General features: G+C 38.0%; 1 protein-coding gene across 8 annotated transcripts in view; it reads right to left on the bottom strand.

Moving 5' to 3' along the window:
• The window catches only part of SNAP91 (synaptosome associated protein 91), a 162,227-nt gene extending 137,870 nt beyond the window's left edge, over positions 1-24,357 (bottom strand). For 3 of the 8 annotated variants that reach the window (XM_064360871.1, XM_064360875.1, XM_064360877.1), the window contains exons 1-2: positions 23,553-23,801; positions 22,526-22,685 (exon numbers count right to left, since the gene is read on the bottom strand). In XM_064360871.1, coding sequence (XP_064216941.1) covers positions 22,526-22,655 — 130 coding nt within the window. In that variant the 5' untranslated portion in view covers positions 22,656-22,685; positions 23,553-23,801. Of the gene's footprint in view, positions 1-22,525; positions 22,686-23,127; positions 23,481-23,552; positions 23,802-24,340 lie in introns of those variants that run through there. The other 5 variants (XM_064360873.1, XM_064360878.1, XM_064360876.1 and 2 more) reach the window with 5 other exon arrangements.
• Between the last annotated feature and the right edge of the window lie 764 nt (positions 24,358-25,121).

Raw genomic sequence — 25,121 nt, 5'->3', positions numbered from 1 at the left:
CTTGTCTGTCAGTGTCTAAACAAGACAAGAACCATGATTGGATACCACAGCCCCAGTATTTATGCTTCAGAGAAAGTTTTAAGAATAGCTAGAATATACCCCACGTTAATACAGTTGCCTAGTCACACCCTCAGAGCATGATTTCTGGCTGCAGAAAACCCCCTCTGTGTCACCTGCAAATACAGCAACACCTGACAGTTCATGGGTCCAGGCCTCCTTCCATATTGGAAAAAATCCTGTTTCTGGCAAAAAGCTAGAAGTAGCAGGAACAATGCCTGCTGTGTTGTTTGGCACAGACTAAGAGAGAAAAGCAAGAAATAATAAATACTTTGGTTTTCCCTTTCAGAAAACATCCATCTCACTGTCATTAAAAATAATTAAAGTTAGAAAAACACAAGAATAATCTCTAATTTCAGCAGGTTATAAGACTATCACACACTGTTTAATTTCTTCTTTAACAATTCTATAAGAAAATCTAGGGTAGGAACCTCTGTTATCTTTGACCATTGCTTCTTCCTATGCTGACACGATACTAAGTGCTATGAACTTCTTCATGTCTTCAACTCTAACCTTCTCCCTGTAACCACCTCCTACCAATCTTGCAGAACCTGCTTCTGGACTTCTAAAGACAGTTCCAACAAGTAGATTCCCCATCTCTCCAATCCTTTGTGCATTCAACAAAACTGAGGTTCTCAAAACAATTTTTTGAGTTGATCATTCTTTTGCTCCAGATAATTTCAATAGCCAATCAGCTAAAAGAAAATCCAGTCATCTTTATCTCACATTCAAGGTCCTACCAAATACATTCCCATATCTGTGCTTCCATTTTTTTAAAAAATAGCTCTTTTCTTCATCTTTAACATAGTACCCAATTGATTTGCTTTTTTATTTCTTTTCGATTCTCTTATCCTAACCTCACATGTAAGCTCTACAAGGAAAACATTTTTAGCTGTTTGGTTCATTAAGGTACCCCAAGCATCTATACCAGTAGATGCACAGTAGACACTTATTAAATATTTGCTGTGAACCTGGAACATACTCTGCTTTTACCTCAGTTGCCTAAATTCTAGCCTTCCTTAATACCCCACAGTCAACACTGTTTTTTTTTCTTTTCTTATCTTTTAGTTGAGTTCTTCCTGTACCAGGCCTGCAAAACAAACGAAATTAGATGAACTCTCACAGGTAGTAGTTGGTGACTTAGTTAAGCACTATTTTGGTGAAATGAAATGCTCATCTGAATTAAGCTGATAATATTTACATAACTTTCAATAAAATTCACCACTTTGTTTTTTAAGAGTTATTGGCCACAGAGGTATTTAACAACGAATCAAGGGTACAGTCTAAGGAGTTTTATTAAAGTTTAAACATTAAGGAAGAATCTCTTTTGTTCAAAGCACTGATAAAGATTTGTGCTTTAAACTGTGTTTAGTAAGTAGGCCTTTGGTGACTAATTCAGCTAAGAAATTATTGAAATTTAGGGCCCAGTTTGGGCCCAGGCCACTACATAGGAAATAATCACTTTCATACTTTTATATTATCTAGTGCTTTAGGAGGCTCAGCTAAATTTCAAGTGTAATATATAGCAGCTTGAAGATCTTTTAGGCCAATGATTATATCCATTTGGATTAACAGAATGATTCAATGGATGACACTAAATTTACCAAATCTCATTTCGATTAGTAGAGCATAATCAAACTTTTCTTTACGGCTGTTTCCTATGAGAGTACAACTGAGTAAGGATGAGATGAATGTCAACTTCTATAGAGCCTATTAGGAAAAAAGAGAGGCACTGTTACCACTGTGTTAATGGCACACTCTTGCTAATCAACAATAATGCTATTTTTTGTTGTTGATGGGCCTGAAAGTTATGCTACTTAGGGTTTGATTTTCTTGGGTAATAATTTTAAAATAAAAATGTAGTCCTTGATAAAGCTCAAGTTCATTAAGTTTTGGTACTGAGAAATGGACATAATACAGGGCTTAACATGACTTACTTGCTTATAGTTAGCCAGGTACTCTATGCCTCATGCAACCTAGCTGTTAACCCTTTAGCTTCCTGATAATCTCATACTTGGGTTTAATGAGTTCTTGTAATATAGATAGAGTGAAGTATTCAGTGGGATTTGTGGTAAAATATCAGTCACTTCCAATGAACTTATGCTTACTGTTTTAGTTATTCTTACCTAATACGATGACAATGAAAATACTGTTTTAAGAAAAAAAATAGCAGCAAATTATTTCATGCCCTTCAGGAAATAAGAATAATAATAAATATCCTAAACAGGCCATACATTTGTGACAAAGGTCACCTGAAATTCAACTAAAATAAAAATGTTTTAGAATTTCTAAACTATACTTGTATCACAGTGTGTCCAAGAACTTAAAGATAATTAATAATATGATTTTCTTTTTACATATATTCCTTTTTCTCCCTCTCTAGGGTAAGTTCACCTTGGGCAGAGGCCACTTCATGTATTCACTCATCCAGATATTTGAAAAGGCCATTATAAACCATTTGAAGTTTTGGCTGAGTAAAATGGGGGTTACTAGCATAGCAATGCCATGGCTGGAATTACGTTTGAAAGGATTACTCCAACTGCTGTGTTGAGAGTATTCTGTTGGAAATGGGGGAACGACAGAAGCAGAATCAGGCAGCCATCACAGTCATCCTGGTAAGAGAAGATGGAAACTGCTAGCAGGGGCAGTGGAGGTTGTAGGATTTACATTTATTTTGCAGATAGCTGGAGTCAACTAATTTTCCTGACTTGAAGGAAATAGGGGTAGGAGAGAAATAAAGGAGTCAGGCAACTTCAAGGTTTTGGCTTCAGCAACTGAATGGATGCAGTTCTTATGTACTGAGAGGCAGATGACTGAGATAAGATGGGTTGATCGATGGGGAAGAGAGGGTTCAGTCTTGGATGTGTTGAGTGTGAGATGTCTTAAAATATTTTCAAACCCATGAATGTTAACGTCATTATGGGCCAAGATTAAAATTTTAGGTTTCTCTGATCTCTTATCTCTCCCCCTTACATTTCATATATGATCCCATAGCCTCTGCATCAGAATTTCCTTTCAGTATTTTCTCTCCATTTTATTCCCTTGGTTATTTCCTTATTCAGGCTTTTATTATCACTTGACTCACTCTCATGCTGGAGGGCAGTGGCACGATCTCAGATCACTGCAACCTCCACCTCCTGGGTTCAAGCAATTCTCCTGCCTCAGCCTCCTGAGTAGCTGGGACTACAGGTGTGCACCACCACGCCCAGCTAATTTTCTTTTGTATTTTAAGTAGAGACGGGGTTTCACCATGTTGGCCAGGATGGTCTCAATCTTTTGACCTAGTGATTCGATCGCCTCAGCCTCTCAAAGTGCTGGGATTACAGGCGTGAGCCACGGCGCCCAGCCCAAACATCACCACTTCTAAAAAGCCTTTCCCAACTACCTTCAGGCAAAATTTGCCATTTCTGCCTCTGTGGTTTCAAAATACATCAGTTATACCTCCATGGTATCACTTATAATGGTATATTATTATTAGTTTGCTTATATATCTATCCTATAAGGCTCTCAGTAGAGGCTGCTATGTCTTTTCTGTTTTCTTACAGCATCTCAGTAAGTGGTAAGTTCATGGAAGACCCTCTGTTTACCTCCCCACCAACCCCCGATGAAATTAAGTGTTACTTAGAGGTAGCAAGGGTGTCTATACTCTAATATCTTTCACCTTCAGGAGTGCCACCCATCATGGCTCAATGTGGGGCTTAGAAAGTCTTCTGCTATGCCATCTACAACACTAGGGACAAAGGCATTTAGGACTAGCCAAAGAAAGGGAAGCTGGTGGCAGGCCAAAACAGCTTGATAACAGAGCAGCCATCATGATATATCAACTGTCAGCTATCTCTTCATACTTGAATATACTGAGGTCTTTATAACATGTCTATGAGACTACACAGCACAGTTTTCAAACTGTCATCCGATTAATCCCTCAACATTAAAAATTCTGTTTTTGCTCTCCTACCAAATTATAAAACCATAAAAGGAAGAAAACTAACACCTAAAAGAATATACTATGGTCTCTAGTAAAAATAAGTGAAATATAACAATGATAAATGAAACAATCTATTTTACTCTTACAAAAAATGGTAAGTGGTAGACTACTAGTAAAAATAAACACAAGACAAGCACTAAAAATGAAAACCTCCAAATAATTTTGAGATAAATATAAAAATACCTACTAAAAATTAATTCGAATTCAGTATTATGGGGCTCCCTTCAGTCCATAATCTATGCACAAAAATCAAAAGAGAAGACTGTAAAGAAAATAATGAGGTCACACATTTAGAAAACAATTCATTAAATAATTTTTGACATCACTCCTTAACGATTGTGAATATTGGATTATCCAAATAGTTAATTTTCTATTAATCATGTCAAAACTTTGTCTCCAAACATTTCATTTCTTCATGTTAGTGATCTTGTGTTCCTTTCTTATCTATCTTACATACTCTATTTTGACATTTAACTCTTTACCTTTTTCTCAAGATATAAAATTTTATCTTAAGTATATTACTATAATTGTCTTCATTTTTTCCTTTTATTTCCTTTCTATTTCTCATTATTTACTTTTTCTCATGTTATAAATTAAGACATTTTTACTAATCTTAATGATTTTTTTCCTATTCGACCCTATTGCTGAACAATCAGTTAAAATCTTCTTTGCATTTTTGATTAACATAAAAATCCTCTCAAGTAAATTTTTATAAACACAGAATAAAAGTGAGCATCACATTTGAGGGTTTTCCTATTGATTATGGTTACAAAAACAACTTAATTTGAATATTTGAAATTTATTCACGGAATACTTCCTAATATCACTATGATGAACAAGTCTCTTCTTGAGAAATAAATAATACTGTGACCCAAAACAAATCTAGCACATTTCTGAAGTATTTCTCCTTTAGCACAACTTTTTTTTTTTTTTTTAAACTGTATTTGGGCTCTGGGGTAAATGTGCTCATCCTGCATCCTGCAGGATTGTTGCAAAGATACATACATGCCATGGTGGTTTGCTGTCTCCATTCCGCCCCCCGCCGCCACCGCCTACATCAGGCATTTCTCCCAATATGATCCCTCCCCATCCTCCCCACCCCCCTCTTTACTGTCCCTCCCCTCCCCTTCCCTCCACTCCCCCACCTAGCCTTGTAGCACAACTTTTTAAAAGACTTCTGATCTTCTTATACTTTGGTTTTATAGCTCAAAAGATGCTAGAACATACTTTCAGATCTCAAAATTAGGAAGCATTTTTTGAAAGAAGGTTTGTAGGTCTAAGAAAACAATGCAGCTCAGTTACACATTAATAATAAAATGCTCAATTCTCTGCTAAAGCAACAGATCCATTGAACAAGTGTTTTGTTAGGTTGGTTATATTCATTCTGACTAATAGGTTATATTCATTCTGACCTCTAAGGAAAGAGAAGGCCTATTAAAATCTCATGCATTTCCATAGGAATGAATTTTGAAACAGGCATAATGAATCTTTAGCTCACAAGAGACAGTGAAGTCTTATAATGGGCAATTTCTGCTTATATAGCTCATGCTCTAAGACCTTTCAATTTTTACCTCTTCACATATAAGAAAAATGAGATGGGCAGTATTAGATTGTTTCCTATACTAACTAGCAGTCTAAAAATTATTAGTATGAGAAAGGTATTAATATTTTTAAAGGCTTTCATAAAATATAAGAAAAATTAAACTACAGTATAATACCATTTTAGATAAGATAACCAAAATTTGATGTACATCGCGAGTCAAACTATGATGTAGAAATTGCTAATATTTAATTTCTTATTCATTTCAAGTCTAATGCTCTACTACTGATAATTCTTGGGTTTTTAAAATCATAAGTTTAACTCAAAAATGGTACTTCCAAATCAAGGTAGACATTTGTCCTTTTCATACTCTTAAACAGAGCCTGGCAAAGTATAGCAATTTTAAGAAATACATAACACATACAAAATGTTTAAAAATAAGATAGCTCACAATGATGACCTACTTAAGATTTTGACAAGCTTTATAAATTATAACCTCCCTAAAGTTCTATTGTATCTGGTCAATTAGTTTATCAAATGTTATAAATTCTTAACCACAACTACATAGCTTACTGTTAGCTATAAGGACTAAATTCTTAAATGTAAAATTTAAAATAATTCAATTATCTACTAACAATTTTTCAAAACATCTTCAATCTAAACAATGAACATCAGTAACCTTATTTACTAACTAAATTCTGTCATATGGTTCTACTCAGTTTTGTTTGTCTTTTCGTTAGTATTAAAATGGTCAAAGTCCAAATATATTTCACTGATCATCATTTTCTAATTAACTTCCTTATTAGATCAACTGTTTTTCTAAATATTTTACAAATTGTTCCTCAATGGCAATTTATTAGTACTCAATGCAAATGAGAAAAGCATTAATATTTTTTATATTAGTGTCTCCCTGTTGGTATTTATGTCTTCAACTCTAACCTAAGAATAGTATACAATGCTGACCATGAAGAATCCAGGCCCAATAATAAAGTTACTCCATATATTTTTTCTTTATTGCTTTCTATGTATCTGAAACACTTCAATGGATGACCACCATTATTTTCTTAAAGAAGCAATAATCGTCTTTAACAAAAACCTCAATATTTGATAAGTGTAAAGTAATATCTAAAAAATACTAAGTATAAACCTATAGCATCAAGTCTCAATAATCTTAACTAATAAAGGAAAGCCATAACAGACATTCCAAAGTCATTTGTATTTGATTTTAGGAGATGATTTTAATAAAGCATAAGTTATATTTTGGTAATTACAACATTTATCAACAAACAAATTATGAAATAGTACAGTGAAGGCATAGTTGCCCCATTCTCTTCTCATATCTTCCAGGAATAAACTAGCACCTCTCAAGCAGATGGCAGAGATAAGCCTAGAGTCGCTGAGGCTGAGTTCTTTGTGCATATCTATTCTGCATACAGTACCCAAAAGATACCTAGGAAGATAACTGTTAGATTCTAAAAGGCTCTCTCCTCTAATAACAATAATTTATAGAGTAATTAAGGATTGAAGTTTGTTGTTGCTGTTAGTGCCATTTTTAACAAATGTATTCGCCTGTAATCCCAGCACTTTGGGAGGCCAAGGTGGGATGGATCACTTGAGGTCAGGAGTTCAAGACCAGCCTGGCCAATGTGGTGAAATTCTACTAAAAATACAAAAATTAGCTGGGTGTGGTGGTGTGCACCTGTAATCCCAGCTACTCAGGAGGCTGGGGCAGGAGAATCACTTGAACATCAGAGGCAGAGGTTGCAGTGAGTCGAGATTGCACCACTGCACTCCAGCCAGGGCAACAGAGCGAGACTCCATCTCAAAAAAGAAAAAGTACTCATTTAAAAGTTACCATAACTCCATGTTGCCTTACAAAAGAGGAGATCAAGGCCTAAAGAAATTAAATTAATCTGGCTAAAATCACAGGCAGAAAGCAGCAGAGCCTGGAATTACACTAGGTACTCTGATCACAAATCAGTACTGCCCTTTCTGCTGTACCTTCCATCATCCCCAAGGTCCTTAATTAACAAGCATCTTGTTAAAATAAATGCTTCAGTAGGAAATCATCAAAAGACATAACTCATGAGAGGTGAGACTGGCTCAAGGACAGTCATTTGAACCCACCCCCTTCTACTTTTTTCCGTAGTAGCTAGAGACCGGCCTTCACAGGGCTTTACCCATCTGGTTAATTAGCTGTCTTTGGATCTCACCCCATTTTTCCTTACTACAACAATCATATGGTCCATGTGGTATATTTTCATTTTTGTTTTTGAGACAGGGTCTCACTATGTTGCTCACGCTGGGTCTTAAACTACTAGGCTCAAGTGATCCTCCCTCCTCAGCCTCCCAAATAGCTGGGACTACAAATGTGCACCACCACGCGGGGCCTGATGTTTTAACTGTTTTTGTTTTTTTGCTTTTGATTATTGTTACTTGTGACACTAGAGACAGAGAACAAGCAAAAATCATTATGCAAAAGAAAAAAGCATGAGTCTTGCAGTTAGGATCACTGAAGAAATCCTGACTCCTCTCCTCATTAGGCGTGGGACCTTGGATGAATTCCTTAACCTTTGGGGCCTTGTTTTCCTCCTCTGTAAACTGGGAATAAGAGTGTTTACCTCACGGACTTTGTAAAGATGAAATCAATCAATCACATACATGGGCGAGGCACAGTAAGTGCTCACACATCAGCCTCTCCTTCACTCTAAAGAGCTCTTTTATTTTTCCTTCACTTAAATCTTGTAGTGAAGGAGAGACTGCTAATGTATCATTTATCAAATAATTGAATCAAAATAATCTTAAATTGAAAAAGAAACTATATTCATATAGGTACCTAAGTAGCAACTCAAGGAAAATTTCTTGGGTACTAATATGCTTTGCATTAGGTGTATTTTAAGGTAATTGATTAATATCAGACTTGATGCCAAAAGAAAGTTTAAATATTCAATGCAAAATTCAAAATATCTTTTACCTGTCTCACAGTAGCTATAACTGCCTCCCCTAATGCAAAATGTAAAATCAAGAACAACTAACTTTTGCTATCAAGGAGAAAGAGGAAAACTTCTCTCTAGGGCCTAACCATACAAATCATTGAATTACTAGCTTATCAAGATAAGGCCACCAGCAGATAATCCCAGCTCGGAACCGTCCATGCTAAATGCCAATTCTGGATCTATGTAAATCTAGCGAGAGCTTGCTTTAGTATCCAGCATGGATAAATTGCCTAAACTAGGGATAGCCGGTCTGCTTCATCTTAAGTGTCAACAATTATTGACATTGACAATCTAAAGCACTGTATGTGGATGCACTTTGAGACAAAATCAAAGCTTTGCAGAAAAGAGTGCCAGGATTAATCTGCAATGTCTGCCAAGGATGGAGAAATATGCAGTGAGTCCACTGACATTAATGAAGCATTTTTAAGTTATAGGTGAAAAACTATAATTTCATTTCTTTTTCCATGGTTGTGATAGAATGAATGAATTCACATCCTATTTCCCTGGACTCACAACTTGACTTCGTCTCCCAGCTTTTCATGTCTTTGGATGAGGCCATTAACAGACTTCCTGCCAATGGAATATAGGTAGAAATGATATGTAGTCCTGGACCTAAATCTTCTCTTGCAATACTCCCCTTTTTGTTTGTCTCCCTCTGACAGTCAGATGCATAGATCACAGTGGAGGACTCTGAAGCTCTGGATGACAGAATTTCTAGACCAGAGGAGCCATCCACAGCACACTATGATACGAGCAAAAAATTAAACTTGTAGCATGCCACCAGCTCTTGGTATTCCCAACAATGTAGTTCTGGTTGAAACTTAAAATCATAATATCATGCCACATACATGGGTCAACCATGACCTGTGCTAAGCAAATCAGAATTCTTCCCTATGACTTTGGAAAACTCTCTCTCTAGGAAGAGAGTCAATTTCTCTCAGAGAAGCTATGATAATGTGAGCCTGGGAGCTTTAGTTCAGAATCATTGAAAAAGTCTTCAAGAATGGAATGGGTACTTCACTACTAATGTATGAAATAGATACAAGAGAAACAGGAGGTGGAGGGAAAATCCTGAGCAAGCACTAGAGAGGTCCAGCTTCGTGTGCCTTTTCCTCATGTTGGTTACAAAGGCCAAAATGCTTCTCTCTTTGCCAAAACTATTTTGATCTATAGTCTTGTAACCTGCCAACACAACAGTTACAACTAGTATGGGCATAAAGTAGAAAACAAAAATCTTTCAACTGACAGACATTTTGACATATATATCCAAAATTATGGGTATACACATACTTTAAAAAAAATGAAAACTGTGGTGCCGGGAGTGGTAGCTCATGCTTATAATTCTAGTACTTTGGGAGGCTGAGGTGGGCAGATCACTTGAGGCCGGGAGTTTGAGACCAGCCTGGCCAACATGGCAAAATCCCATCTCTACTAAAAATTAAAAAAAAAAAAAATTAGTCAGATATGTTGGTGTGCACCTGTAACCTCACCTACTAGGGAGGCTGAGGCAGGAGAATCACTTGAACCTGGGAGGCAAAGGTTGCAATGAGCCGAGATCGAGTCACTGCACTCCAGCCTGGGTGAGAGAGTGAGACTCCATCCCCAGATCCCCAAAAAGAAAGAAAACTGATTTATCATCACACCTCACAAATTTCCTTTCCATGTCAAATATACTTTAACGAGCTCATTTTTTAAGGTTGGCCAGTATCTTATTGTTTGAATACACTATCATTTTTAAAATGTATTCAATTTTGCATTCCCATGTATACATTCATGCAACAAATTTTGGTGAAACAAAACATTTTTTCCAATTATTTATCTGATGCAAAGTTGTAGAATTCAACTTGCTGGTCAAAAGATGTTCAAAGGTTTTGATTAACATTGCCAACCCACCCTCTCAAATATTCATACCCATTTATACTCCCAGCAATTAAGTGCTCAATTCATACTATTTCTCCACCTGAGAAAGTAATGCTGAGCTGAACTGACAAAACACTTGTTTCTTAATTCACAGCACTATCCTATAAAATGATCAGTATAATCTACAATAGGCGCCACAGTCAAATTTCTATTCCATTAAGATACATATAGAATAGACTACTGGCACAGTTATGTCACCAAGGCACACAGTCCTTCACAAAATGCAATAAAATATAACTAAAAATTAAGCAACTCCTTTGGAACAATGATAAAAATTATTGTGTGTGGGGGGAGGAAGAACCACAAAGCAGTGAGGAGATGCATATGTTAAACAGTTGGCCACAGCCCACTCATTAGCACAGTCTCCAAACAGTCTCCCATGGAACCTTCTATGGGTACACTCATGCTCACACAAAGGTAGCCAAAACCAGAATGTTTCATGTTAAAATATATAATGAAGAGGTCAGAAAAACATAAACACACTGCAACCTTGATGGTTTAGGGACTAGAAAACGCAACAAAACTACATGAAGTCATCGCCTAAGTGAATTATTTAGCTATAAGTTTGAACAGCTGTAAGCTCTACACTTTGATACTAACCAGGTTAATAGTGATATTAGTGAAATCCACTGGTATAGAAGTAACAATCAGAACTAGGTGAGTAAGGCAATTACACATTAGGGCACCTGTTCAAGATAGGTAGAGAACAATTATTCAGTACTAATACATATAGAAAGTGTAATTTTGCCACTTTGGAACTCAGCTTACTCACCTATAAAAATGAAAAGGCTGATCAACTTCTAAGATTCTCCTGAGCCTAAAAGGCCCCGCAGATCTCAGGCCATCTACAACCTTGGTGTTATCTCTTAACATTCTCTGTCCTCCTAAACTCATTCATCCAGTAACCTTCAACTTTTTCAAACTCCTCAAATGTGCCTTGCTCTCTGTGAGCCTCTTCGTAGATAGCATTCTGCAGTAGTTCTCATTCACACCTCATCTGCTTTAAGTCCTCTTCATTCTTCAAGTCTGCGTTTAAACAGCTCTTCCTCTGCAATGTTCTTTACTGTAGTCTTCACCTTCCTTATTAAAACTTAATTCTTTCTGAATCACCTGTAATTATTTCTTTAATTTTCTATCTCCCCTACTAAGTCGCAAGTTCTCTGATGCCAAAAGTTGTGCATATCTTGTTCACCATGGTATCCCTGTTTCCTGAAACAACTCCTGGCCTTTGGAAATTATCCAAATATTTGTTAAATGAATAAATAATGAGATTGTGCTAAGTAAGCTAGTGAAAGCACTGAAAGTAATTTCTAATTTTTCCAAGTAGATTATTAGAAATAAAATTAAATATGTTGATATTTATTACTTTCTTTACAAAGGCAAAAGAACCCTAAGTTTTAGGTTAATCTTACCCCCTTTCCTCACTGCTTGTCAAAAGCCCCCAAGTTGTTAATGGCAATTTTATCATGTTAATGAATAGTATCACCAAATACTTAGTGAATACTATCATTTCAGTGAATATTGAAAGTGTGTAGACACTTTTGAAATTATGTTTTTATTTTAAATTATCTTTACCAGGTATAATATACATAGTTATGAATTATAAAATGAATATTGAAAAACAATGCAATCCAATTGTATCCAACTCTAAAGAAAATAGTTGCATATACACATACACACACACAATTCTGGCAGAGGATTTTCTCTAATATTAATACTTAATAATCTAACATCTAATAATGTTATGTACTAAGAGAAGTACACATATGCTTTAAACCCACAACCAAAAAATTATGGATATAATTGTTTAAAATCTAATGTTTTTTTCAAATTTACCAACTTGCTCATTACTCTAACTTTTAATATCAAGGTTCTAATTTCCCCCAGATTAAATCTTTGTCACATTATGAGCATGGAAGTGTTGAAAGGATGTCAGGAAATACACATTAACTATATATGCTAAGCAATTTAATGTTTCTTATTTGTTTGCACTCCTCCAATATTACACTTCTATTGCTTTTATAGTCTTTTGAGAGAAAAAATTGAATTAACTCCTTGCTCTTCTGAGGTTTATTGGGTAAAAGTAAAATCTTTAAGTAGAAAGTTTATGAGAAAATAAAGGTCTAAAATTAGAGAAATATGAAGCATAATAAAAATCATTCAACAAATATTTACCAAAACCTGATACCATGTTATTGCCTGGTGTTAGGAATAAAGCAGTCTCAAAGAAACTAAAGATCAGAGGAAGAAAACAACCACTAGAGAGAATCCCACTACAGCTCTGGGAGGGATATAACAGAGATATATGCACGGGGGCCATCTAGGCACTGAAAAGAATGCCTAAAGCTAGAGTTTTTAAAATGAAATTTTAAAGATATATTAAAACTTAAGAACAGCACATGCAAAGGTCAAAAAGTAATGCAGAATATAGTGAATCTAATGAATTTCAAAGTAGTTCAGCAATGAACCATGGGGTATGTGTGTGTGTAGACAAAAACAAAGAATATGAAAATAGGCTGGTTCCATATCTAGCATACAGGTGGATTATTAAGGGAAAAACACCAGATAACCTGGATAAATATTACAGGCATCTTTCCACTCATTTGGCTGAACTCACAAGAAAATAAAAGCAATCCTCAAGGCCAAAAAAATAAAGAAATTGTAGAAAACCACATGGTAAAGTAATACTGAAGAGGAGGCTGCCCTGAAGTCATGTGTTAATCTAAGTGGCTTAGAGTCTTAGATTCTAGCAGCCCTGTAAGGAACAGGGGACAAGGCTTTTGAGACTACGCAAAGTGACTAGTTGGAGCCAACAGCACCATATAAAGCTAGAATCCTCAAAGGGTTACTCCCTTAGTAAAATTCAGAGACAAAAAAAGAATACCTTTGAGCAAAAGAAGACAAGGGAAAATGTGTCCTCCTCATCCTAGGCTCAGAGCAGATAAGGAAAAAAAAAAAATCTCTGAGGCATTTGTGTCCTTAGCTTTCTCCCTGATGAACTTTGTGATTCAAATTCATACTACAGGTACACATTCGAATATCCAAGACCCTTAGGGCCATGTATGTTTCAGGGCTCATGAGTTTTCAGAGTCTACAAAGGTATTATGGTACAGACATCACGTATTAAGTAAAAGCTCATTATAATCTGAACAGCATACACATAATATGACAGTTATTTTATAGTTTAACATATGACTCTTCATGATAGGTAGTATAAAGACTATTAAGGGTCACCTTTTGCTACCAAATGATTTATAAAAATAATTTTGGTTTTCTGAGCATTCTGGATTTTCAAATTATAGATAAGGATTATGGATCTGGACCTGCACTGAATGGGAAGCTCCAAGAGCAGAAATCAACTTCAGGTGCTCTCAATTGGCAGCACCTGTGGGACCTCTCTGAAGCAAATTCTTTCCAAGTGACCCCAGGCTCCCTTGGATTCTCACAAATGAAGTCCCAGCCAACATAACCTCAGAATCTAAAATCTAAAAATACAAAATACATAAGGATTCATTATTGAACATCAGGCAAAAACAACAGAAACAGAATTTCATGCGATAGATCTATGAGATACAGAATATAAAATTAGTTTTATTCAAAATGGCAAAGAAATAAAAGAGGAACTCAAAATGTTAGCAAGAAACATACATTATCCAGAAAATGGGCAAATTTAAAAAATTCAAAAATAAAAAACTAAGAATGCATAAAAGCAGTCAAGACACAGATAAACAGAGAATTAATGAACTGGAAAATATCTGAAAAATAAATCATGCTGAACAAAAAAGAAAGCATTAGAAACTACAAAAGGTATATTTAGATTTATATGGATGTAATAAAGTCTAGCATATGTCAATTCATGTTTGAAGGATAGAAAAAGAAAGAGAATGAATATAAAAAATAATCAATGATAACTTAAAAGCTGAGAATTTTCCAGAACTGATGAGACACATACATTCTCAGATTAAGAAAACCCAACAAATTCCAAATAGGATAAAGAACAGAAAGTGCCATATAGACACACATCCACTACTGAAGGACAAGACAAACAGAAGATTTGAAAGCAGCCCCCGCCAAAAAAGGAATTACCTAAAGGCAGACAGATAAATTATCCTAAGAGCAATAATAGAAGCCAAAGGAGTGAAATAGTATCATCAAAGTGAAAATAACTGTCATTCTAGAATCTTATATACATATACATTATCCTTCAAAATGAAGTTTAAGAAAAGGACATAGTTTCAGGAAATCTTATATATAATGAAGGAATGGTGAGCAAAGAAGTGATTCACACGGTAGGCATACCTAAGTAAATACTGTCTTCATCAAATAATAATGTACAGCTTTAGGGGTTAAAAGTACAGTGGAACTAGAAAAACTGAGTAATAGCAGCACATAAGACAGAAGTAGGTGATTGAAGTTTAAAGTTTCTAAATTTCTTTTCTTGGGAAGAAAAAAGATATTGATCAACTTTAGACTTTACATATGCATAGTAACTTTTAAGAGTAATCACTAAGAAAACAGAAATAGTATATATATCTTCCAAACTACAGAAAGATAAAGTTGGAATTAAAGTAAAAACTGATACAACTAAAAGGAGGGGCAAAAACAAACATGGAGAAGAAGGGCCAAATCACTGGAGATATATGTGGAATTGTTATAGTGGTAGTAGAAGCAGTAATTGTACTAGTAATGTTTAGCATTAGTAATGGTATTAATAACTGATTGTTATTGCATATTTGTGTGTCAAGTTCTGGGCTAGGTATTTTACATACATTATCTCATGCATTACTAAAAGTGAAGTAGGTACAGTAGGTACTATAATCTTCGTTGTACAGATGAGGCTTATTACTGATCTAAATCAAGCAGAAGACCACTAAAGAAAGAGATTTCAGATAGTTTTTTTTATTTTGTTTTGCTTTGTTTTAAACAGGGTCTTGCTCTGTCACTCAGGCTGGAGTATAGTGGCAAGATCATGGCTCACTGCAGGCTTAACTTCCTGGGCTCATGTGATCCTCCACAGCCTTCCAAGTAGCTGAGTCTAGCGGTACACAGGATCAGGCCTAATTCATTTTATTTTTTATAGAGATGGGGTCTCCTTATGTTGCCTGGCTGGTCTCAAACTCCTGGGCTAAAGTGATCCTCCTGCCTTGGCCTCCCAGAGTGTTGGGATTACAGGTATGAGCCACTACATCCAGATCAGAGTTTTTAAATAATTGATCACTCACTGGATTTGAGGAATGAAGGTTAACTTTCAAGTTAGTGGCTTGGGCAATTGAGTAGGCAATGCCTGGCACCCAATAGCAACTCTAAGATTTCATGCATGAATTAAGCCAATCAAAGAGAGAATATTTAAAGAGGGGTATAGTTGTATCTGTTTTCTTTAGAATGGTGAGCTAATCACTGTTTCAAGTAGCTTGGTTGTGGGGGGAAGAAAAGCAAAGAATGACAGGTTGGTTGCTGAAAACCTATTATTGAGATAATAGAGGCGAAAGAGATTTGTATGTGGTTTGTTTGTTTTAAATGGAGATACTTGAAAATACTTGTAAGAGAGACAGAAGGGGATGTTAAAGATACAGATGACAGAGAGAATGGCTCATGTAGAAAGGACAGTTATAATTTAAAATAAAAATGCTAACCCTAGGAGAAAAGTTGAATGGTGAAGCCCAAAAGCAAAACTACACCAAGCAGGGAGAGATCTAGCTTCTCTCTCTCCTAAGTAGCCAGGAATGGCACATCAAAAATTCTTTAGAAAATGCTAGATGCTCCTTAAAGATGAATAATAAAGAAGACTTCTGTACACAAGGGAGAGGAGGATCCTCACACATCTGGGACAAATGAAAAGACGGCAGAAAAACAGCTACCGAAATACTGTGGGCTTCAGGGTACAATTCTCTCTGGTTTGTGTTTTCTCAGTTGTTTCAAGGAATAGTCCATATTTCTTACTCATAAGTCATTGTGCAGTTGACACAAGGGTATGCCATTCAACCAATCTTCCCTTTGTGAGAAAGAAAAAAATAGGGCAACTCTCACATTACATAAATGCCTAAGGAAAAACATAAGCCAACATTCTGCTTCATAAATAAACAATACATTTTTCTAAAAAGAGGAAAAAATTATAAAATAAATGAAACTAAGGATAAGTATTTTTAATGGCAAGGAATGTGATTTTTCAAAGTATTTAAATGCACTATGAATATGTTTGAAGGTTCTCTCAGTAGATGCTGGCTCAGGAGTTGAGTCACTTAAAATACAGCTCTGTAAGGAAAGCATCCTCAGACCTCAGGGTATAGGGTTATATGTCACTTCTGACCTTTACGAACCGTATCTCAACATCAGCCAACTGAAGGGAGGAGGTAAGGTATTTAAAGGATATTTATTAGTGAAAAGCTAAGAGAGAGGTCCATGGCAACTAAGTGCACAGATTAAATTACAAATAAGTCTTCAACTACCATTAAACATTACAACTAATGTGGCAATATACCAAGAAATTTATATTTTAATCTAAAATGCTATAAGCTGATATTACAATTAGAATATGAATTTGCCTACTATCTATATAATTTTGAAATGTTTCCATATCAACATTTTAAATCACTAAAACAAGTTTTAAAAAATCGAACTGAGTTATCAATTTTATTCTAAGAAAGTATCAGCTAACCACACTGATTGCAAAAAATGAAAAAAAAATCTAAAGTGACCCAAATATATTTAACATTATACCATTTAAAAAAATTCTTTTGAAAATGAGAAAGTAAAAAGATCCGGGGAAAAAAAATCCCTATTGTTCGACAAGCTGCTATAAAGTCTGTTTAATTATTTTTGTGTCATTTTTAAAGCCTGCTCCCTCCTATTACCTAAGACTCTTGGTCACTCTGCTTCCCCTGCTCTTGTCAACCCTGATCACAAGTTCTCTCCCCTACTAGGACACTGAGCATCTTCCAAGAATGTCACAGAATCACACACACTGGGCCCCTTAAACATGTATGGTATGAATTATAATTATATTGAATGCTTTTCAGAAGTGCATCTCCCACATCTCTTCACCCTTAGGCTGGCTCTTCTGGTGAAATCAAGAGGAAAGAACAGATTATATCCCATAACAGAAAAATGAGAGGGTGTGTTTTAAAAGAAATTAATAATTAAATGAGAACAACTGGAATCAAACTAAAATATATTTACAGTGTTAGTATACTTCTCAAATTGAAAGTTATTCTAATGTTCAGTAATTTTTTACACATTGTTCTACTTAATTTTATTCAGTAAGCTTTGCTTACTTTTTGGATCTTTCAGCACTTATAGAACACCCTATTAAATTATCACAAATACAAATATATGGTATCTACTGAATTAGTGTGCAAACAGAATTTCTGTTAGTTAAAATATATTTCACATTTACTAAGCACATTTATGCAAAGCAAAATCACTTTTAGGTTTAAATTTTCATTCTATTTTTACTCACAAAATTTCTTACTTTTTTGCAGATATTTTATGAATAAAATTAAAGCAGCAGGAATTTGTGTTAATGTGTCAGTATTTGCCTTGAATCAAAACTCAGTCCATATCTCCTACTACCTTTACCAGATAGTCTTATAAAAAACATAATATTTTTGTTTTTCGTAATTTGGGAAGAACAGAATCATTAATAAAATTCTAGTATCTCTCAAACATCAGATTCAGAACCTGAAGCACTTGCTTTTTACGTGGGATAAGCTCATTACTAAATAGCTGCAAGTGTTTAATACAGAAAAAATAGGATTACTGAAAACCAAATTGGCTTTTCATAAGGTTTGTTTTGATGTTAACAGTAATGTCTAGGTTTGAATTCTGATAATCATAAATAGGATACTTCAATAATGTAGCATACATAGAAATCATTCATAAGCAGTATTAACTGAAATGAATCATATAGCAGGGCTGCGAAACTTTCCAAATTTACCCCTGCAGGTGTTACTTTGGACCAACTATTTTTTTTGTTTAATCACAATACTGGGTAGATACTGGGTGCCTATTACAACCTGATCTTTTTACTTTATTATTTGACTTGGGCTATCCTTTTAGAGCATCAAATACAAAATAGAAAAAAAACAAACCAACAACACAGAAGTGTCAAACAGTTGTAACCAAGAAGGTGAACATTCATTGATCCCTGGATGTTTTATATGCTAGCAAATATGTACAAAAAGTTACAAGGGAAAGGAGGTAAGGATGTATAGCTGGACCCAGAAAAAGTTAATGTCAAACCAATACTGGTTAGGTATTTAATTTTCACGTGCAAAGGGCAACATTATTATAGTTGAGTATGGAATGAAAGTTTTACATAATCCAAAAGTACCATAAAATACATAATCCTTACTTAGATCATAAAGTGCTGTTACTGAAAAAAGAAAAAAAATCTGGGGATAAATGTATAGTTTCTTCATCTCAACCTTTCCACCATAGTAACTCTGCCCCTAGATGTTAACAAATCATTTCTTTAAAAGTGTATAAATCATATATCTTTAAGAATCATTTTATAAGTCACCATAATTAACAACAATAATTTTCTTGGCCTATCAACCTAAAGAGAAAAGAATTTATCATTTAAACCAGTACCTTAATATTAAATACATATTTCATAAGGATTTTGAGCCCAATGAATTCAATAACTTTAAAAATCACAGAACCATAAATCTATTTTTATAATCTTCCAATCTAAACTCCAAACTAAAAAGTTATATACAAATCAAACTAATAATGAATTGAAATTCTTTTTGTTTCAAACCCCCAAACTCTACATTTTGTGCCCTTTTTCTCCCAACCAGTATTTAATATTTTCAAAACTAAAACACCAACTACTTGAAAATGCTTCAGTACCTATAGAGAAACTTAGTTATGTGTTTCCATGTTTCAATAACAATTCACTTTTATAACTGTTTACTCAAAACCTGTGAATAAATTACTGAGGTAATTCATTGTTTTTTTAAAGGAACTTCACAAAGAATTCTGAGCAAAGATGTCCTCTTAATAATGCATATAACACACTGGGTGCAGTGGCTCATACTTGTAATCCCAGCACTTTGGGAGGCCGAGGCGGGTGGATCATGAGGTCAGAAGATCAAGACCATCCTAGCTAATATGGTGAAACCCAGTCTCTGCTAAAAATACAAAAAATTAGCCAGGCATGGTGCCATGTGCCTGTAGTCCCAGCTACTTGAGAGGCTGAGGCAGAAGAATTGCTTGAACCCGGCAAGCAGAGGTTGCAGCGGGCCAAGATTGCACCGCCGCATTCCAGCCTGGGAGACAGAGCAAGGCTCCGTCTCAAAAAAAAAAAAAATGTATATAACATGTATATTCAGGTTTTCCATATTATCTTTTCTTAGAATAGTACATATTAGTAATGTGATAGCTATCTCTTCAAATTCCACCCAAAAGTCGGTTTTAAGCAGAAGACTATTTTATGACTTACTGGAAAAGTAAAACATTAAAGAAAAACCGCTAACCAATACTCCTCAGTGCTTGGTTTTTGGTCATTTTTCTATGTGACAATTAAAATTTTTTCATTCAATTCATGACAGAATTAAAATTTTTTCACGCATAGTATAAAGACTGTAATATGTATGCAAATTTTGATGCTCAATTCCACAGAAAGCTATGCAAGCAAGGTGGGTATGTGGGTGTTTTGGAGATTAGACCATTTAGGTTAATATGCTTCCTTTTCTCTGTATATTACTAAATAAACTACAGATGGTAGTTAAGTGCACTGGTTAAAAGCTATGAAAGTTTTGGCCAGGTAAATTGGTGGCTCACTCCTGTAATCCCAGCACTTTGGGAGGTCAAGGTGGGCCGATAACCTGAGGGAAGGAGTTCAAGACCAGCCTGACCAACATGGAGAAACCCCATCTCCACTTAAAAATACACAAATATTAGCCAGGTGTGGTGGTTTGCACCTGTAAGTTCCAGCTACTCAGGAGGCTGAAGCAGAAGAATCGCTTGAACCTGGGAGGCTGCAGTGGGCTGACAACACACCACTGCACTCCAGCTAGGTGACAGAGACAGATTCCATTACACACACACGAACACACACACACACAAAGCCATGAAAGTTAATTACTCTCCCTGAACCCATTAAGTGGTGAAAGATTAATAATATAAAGCTCAGTGCCTGCTATATAGTAACTGCTCAATAAATGTTCAGCTCTTATGACCATTTATTAATAATTCAACACCAGTTCCTATTTCAGCTGCTTTCATTTATAACATGGAATCTTCCCCCTATTTTCCACATCTTAAAAATCATATTGAAAAACCTCCCACCTTCAAAATTTTCAAAAGACTTTTCCACTAAAATACTAATGTGACTAAATATTTAGATCTGGAGAAGTCGGTCTTTATCTGAAGGATGTGTTAATGAAATGTTCAAACATGTGAATGTTCTCTGAAATATATCAGTATACTGATTTATCATTTTCATTATAGATCAGCATGCAGCAAATTCATAACCCATACCATTTTTATTATGAGGGTTTTCTAGACTGATATACACCTTTAAGACATGAGTCATCCTTCCAGAGTTGGGGAAACTGATGGAAAAATGGCTAAATGATTCAGCATGCTGTAGCAAAATGAGCTGGTCATGAATTTAACATTTCCACTCTGTTAGGTGCCCTGGCCCTGGTGGCCTCTTTCATCTTGTACTGCATATATCACATATGATGCTGTAATCAATATATTTTGTTAAACATTCCCTTGAGAAAGGCATAATGGTACTTTCCTCTCAGATGAGCTTCTAGAAACAAAATTATTCAATTCTATAAGACAACAGGTTCACAACGCTGGGCAACTCTTACAATGTCCAGCTGTAAGCTGCATCAAGCTTGGCTTATACAGATAATAGGGCTAGAGTGAATTTTGACACTGGTGCCATTTTCTCAGCTGCACAAAGGAGATAGTGGGGGAAAGGCCTGAGGCCAGAAAAACCCAGAAGATGGGCAAAGGAAGCCAGATGAGGAAATGGCTATGGTCTTACCTGTGTCTCTCATGCCAACATTGACCTTTACCAAAAACATCACAATAGAACAGAAGATCCTAAGCAGGTCAAGAAAACTAAATAGAAAATGCTGAATATATACTCATATAGCCTGATTTTATGAAGAGTCTCACCACCCAAAGCAGGTGAAAGACTTTTTCTTTTCTAAGTGTCTCTGTTTATCCTTCAATGACAAACGATTTTACGTTAAAGTATTTCAGAAATATATAGATTTCAGACTAGAATAAAGCCTTTTCCACCAAATAACCAATTAGGAAAATGATATTATGAATTAAATGTTTTAATCTAAAATTGCACCATTTCAGATGCTGGGGAAGTACATCCATTTTGTGACCACAGCATAGTCATCTCACCCAGCATTTTCTGAGAATGGGACAAAGTGTGCCAGGATGTGTAAAATGAAACTGCCATATCTATGAAGTCCAATTTCCTCATTCAATACCTTGAATTATTTCAGTTTGGTATGGTAACATATCGCGCGCGCACACACACACACACACACACACACACCCATACTCACAAACAAAACCTCAGGAGCAACACTGAAAAAGATGATACTTAGAACTATCTGAAATGTATTTAGGAAAGAACTAGGGTGACAAGTTTGACCTTCTATAAATCCAATCTTTTTTTTTTTTTGACTGTGCAACCTCTAATTTCCTCTAAATTGGAGAGGGGAGGGTGGGTGGAGGAAAAAAAAGGTGAAAAACATCTAATTCAGAGTGTACAATCTCTCTCTATATAAATACACGTATGTGTGTATGTCTATATTTTTTCCCTCCACCAAGACTTTGGAGGTCAATAAGAGGAAAAAATGGCTCATAAGACAAGGTTTCAGGGCTAACCCGAGGGAACACCTCAACAGTTGGAGAATTTCAGCTCGGGGCAACCTGACTAGGGGTATCAGAGGCTGCAGCATTATCGACCAAGAGCACAGGTCGCACCATAAGCATCCCGGGCGCCTCTGCCGTGCGCATGTCCCTCTTATATAAAGAGATGCTTACAGTCCAGGTGCTTTTTCTTGGGGCCCATCACTTCATGAGTAGTGGCTTTGCAGACCGCTCTCGCTACAGCAGAGCCTGTCACGCTGTACTGGGCGGCTGCGATCCGATCCGTGAGCGTTTGGCCCGACATCTTCTCTGGTCGCGTCTACCGCCTCCTCTTCTGCTGGAAACAAGGGGAGACGGTCCCGCTTTAATCCGCAGACCCTACCCTCCAAGCACCCAGGCCCTGCCTCCTCCAGCCGCACGGCGGCTCTCTCCGCCTCCATCCCCACCCTGGCACCACCTCTCGGAGCCAGCAACGCGCCAAGCCCAGCTCCTGCGATGCGGTCCAGGGAGTCTTGGCCGTGAGTAGGGCCGTCACGGAACCCCAGCGTGGGCTCCAGTCACAGCATCGTGACACAGTCCCAGTTCTCCCCCGGTCTCCCTATAAGGTCAGATTCGCCCCCTCGGTACCCCCGTCAATCAGCACTTTCCTCGGTGCTGGGCTAGCCACGACGTGCGTCGGGGTTATTCCCTGGGCGCTGCACCCACCGGTGCCCACCTCCCACCTCCGCAGACTTTCCTCCTAGCAGCCCGCAGGCTTCGGGGAATGCATCAGATACCCAAGCCCTGGCCGCCTCCCTCCTCCTTGCGCTGCTGCAGCAAAGGGCTCGTCCTCCCTCAGTTGCGAAGGAGATTATCCTAGCGTTGCGCCATGTTATGCCCTCGCCTCCCCTTCCTTCCTCGCCGCAGCCACCGAAGCCTCGCCGAGGCCCATCGCCTGGGCCCCTTCTCCCCGGTCTCCAAATCCCTGCCGCAGGGGCCGCCCAGGAGCTCTGCGGAGGCGCCGGGGTCTCGGGGCGCCTCACCCTTCCTGGCTTTAGAGCGCAGCCGGGCTGACAGCACAGCCCAGCCCCCGCCCGCTCTGTAGCGCGACGCGGAGCTGTCACCCGGCCGCTGCCCTTCTCTGCACCCTGGGATTATCCTCTGTGGATCCCCGCGCGGCCCTGGCGCGGGGAGGGTGCCGAGTCCGGCCCCGGGTACTTACCCCGCCCCTGAGCGGCGCCGCCCGCCGCAGGATGAGCAAAACCCGGGCCGCAGAGGGAAGCCGCGCTGGTAGGTGTGTGCGAGCGCGTGCAGACCCGGTGCCCCGGGCGCAATGTCTCCAGCCCTGGCCGGGCCCCGCTCCTCGGCTCCGCGGTCCCGGCGCCCGCCGCCCCTGGCTGCAGAAGCCAGTACACGCCCGCCGCCGCCTCTTCTGCCAGCGCCGCGGCGTCTCTCTAGAGCTCCAAGCTGCGTCCCCATCCCCGCCCCCACCTCAGCTGTGGTTCCTCCGACGAGTCAGGTGACGGCGGCGGACAAACCCGGACGAGCCCTCCCGGAGCGCCTCGCGGACCCCTCCCAGCTACTCACACACACCGCCCCCCGGGGCCGCGAGCTTAAAGGCGAGGGGGCGCCGCGCGCAAGCATCCCCGGCAAGCGGGAGGGGAGAAAAAGGAGGCGGAGAGGAGGGGAGGCCGACACCCACCCAGTCAGCCGCCCTCCGCCGCTGGCTCCGCACTCCGCACGCACTGGGAGAGCGCACCCGGCACACCTGTCCGCCGACTGCGGGGGGCGCCCTGGGCGGCGGGGGCGTTGGCCAGGCCGGGCAAGTGGGCTTCTCGGGTTCTTCTCGGTGAAGGCCAAGGCAAGGGCGTCGTCGCGCGCTGCCTGGCAAAGCCCAGCCCCTTCTCCCCCACACTGTCGCTGACACGCCCGCCTGCCAAAGGCGACCGAGGCCCAGATGAACAGGGCGATTTTAAATGTCAGATCCTACCGACCAGCCGCAACCGTTACCTGTGCGTCCTTAGCTCCTCAGTCTCCTCCGCTTGTCTCAGTTACCTGGGATTCCGGGTGGGCAGGTAATTCTAGCCACTTTAGTCTTAAACGGATACTGAGGTCTGCCGCAGGTAGAATAATTAACAAAGCCATTAATCAAGTCCCAGATTACCTTCGACAGTAATCATTTGAGTAAAGGAAACCTCTTTGTACCCTTAAAAAGTAATTTCTGCCATTTAAATATAGTGTTGGAACGTCCGTCAAGTGAATGTCAAGTGTATATTTGACTGGTACGCAGGAATTTCTGAACAGGGATGTGGACTTGGTTAATGGCATCACGTGTTGACACTTTCAAATGTTATTTATGTTCACCTTTTTTTTTTTTTTCAAATTCAGTAGCATGAAGATCAAAATTATATTTGTGAACTTTCCTGACATTTTTTTTCCCCTGGCTTCTGGTGGCTTCTGTTCGGCCCTGAGGCCATATATGTTTACCTGTCCATCTCAAGGTTTTGTTATATATTCCTCTCTTTCACCTGGTACAGTGTTCAGTATGCAGTCATGATTTCATAACTATTGGGACTGATTCTAGCACTAACTGGAGGCTTGATGACCAAAGAAAGACAGCTTAAGGGCAACATTGTCTCAGATACTAGTCTTACCATGTTTACAAGGGAAATAAAAACAATTTTATTCAAAAACTTGTACTCCAATTTTATAGCAGCTTAACATAATGGCCCCAAACTGGAGGAAAAGCAAATGTTATTCTATTAGTAAATGAATAAACAAAATGTGGTAT

This window comes from Aotus nancymaae, unplaced genomic scaffold, assembly GCF_030222135.1.
Source record: "Aotus nancymaae isolate 86718 unplaced genomic scaffold, 86718_ANA_hifiasm-v0.15.2.pri h1tg000040l, whole genome shotgun sequence".
NCBI lineage: Eukaryota > Metazoa > Chordata > Mammalia > Primates > Aotidae > Aotus > Aotus nancymaae.
The sequence above is the reverse complement of the archived record's forward strand: the minus strand, read 5'-3'. Positions and strand labels throughout refer to the sequence as shown.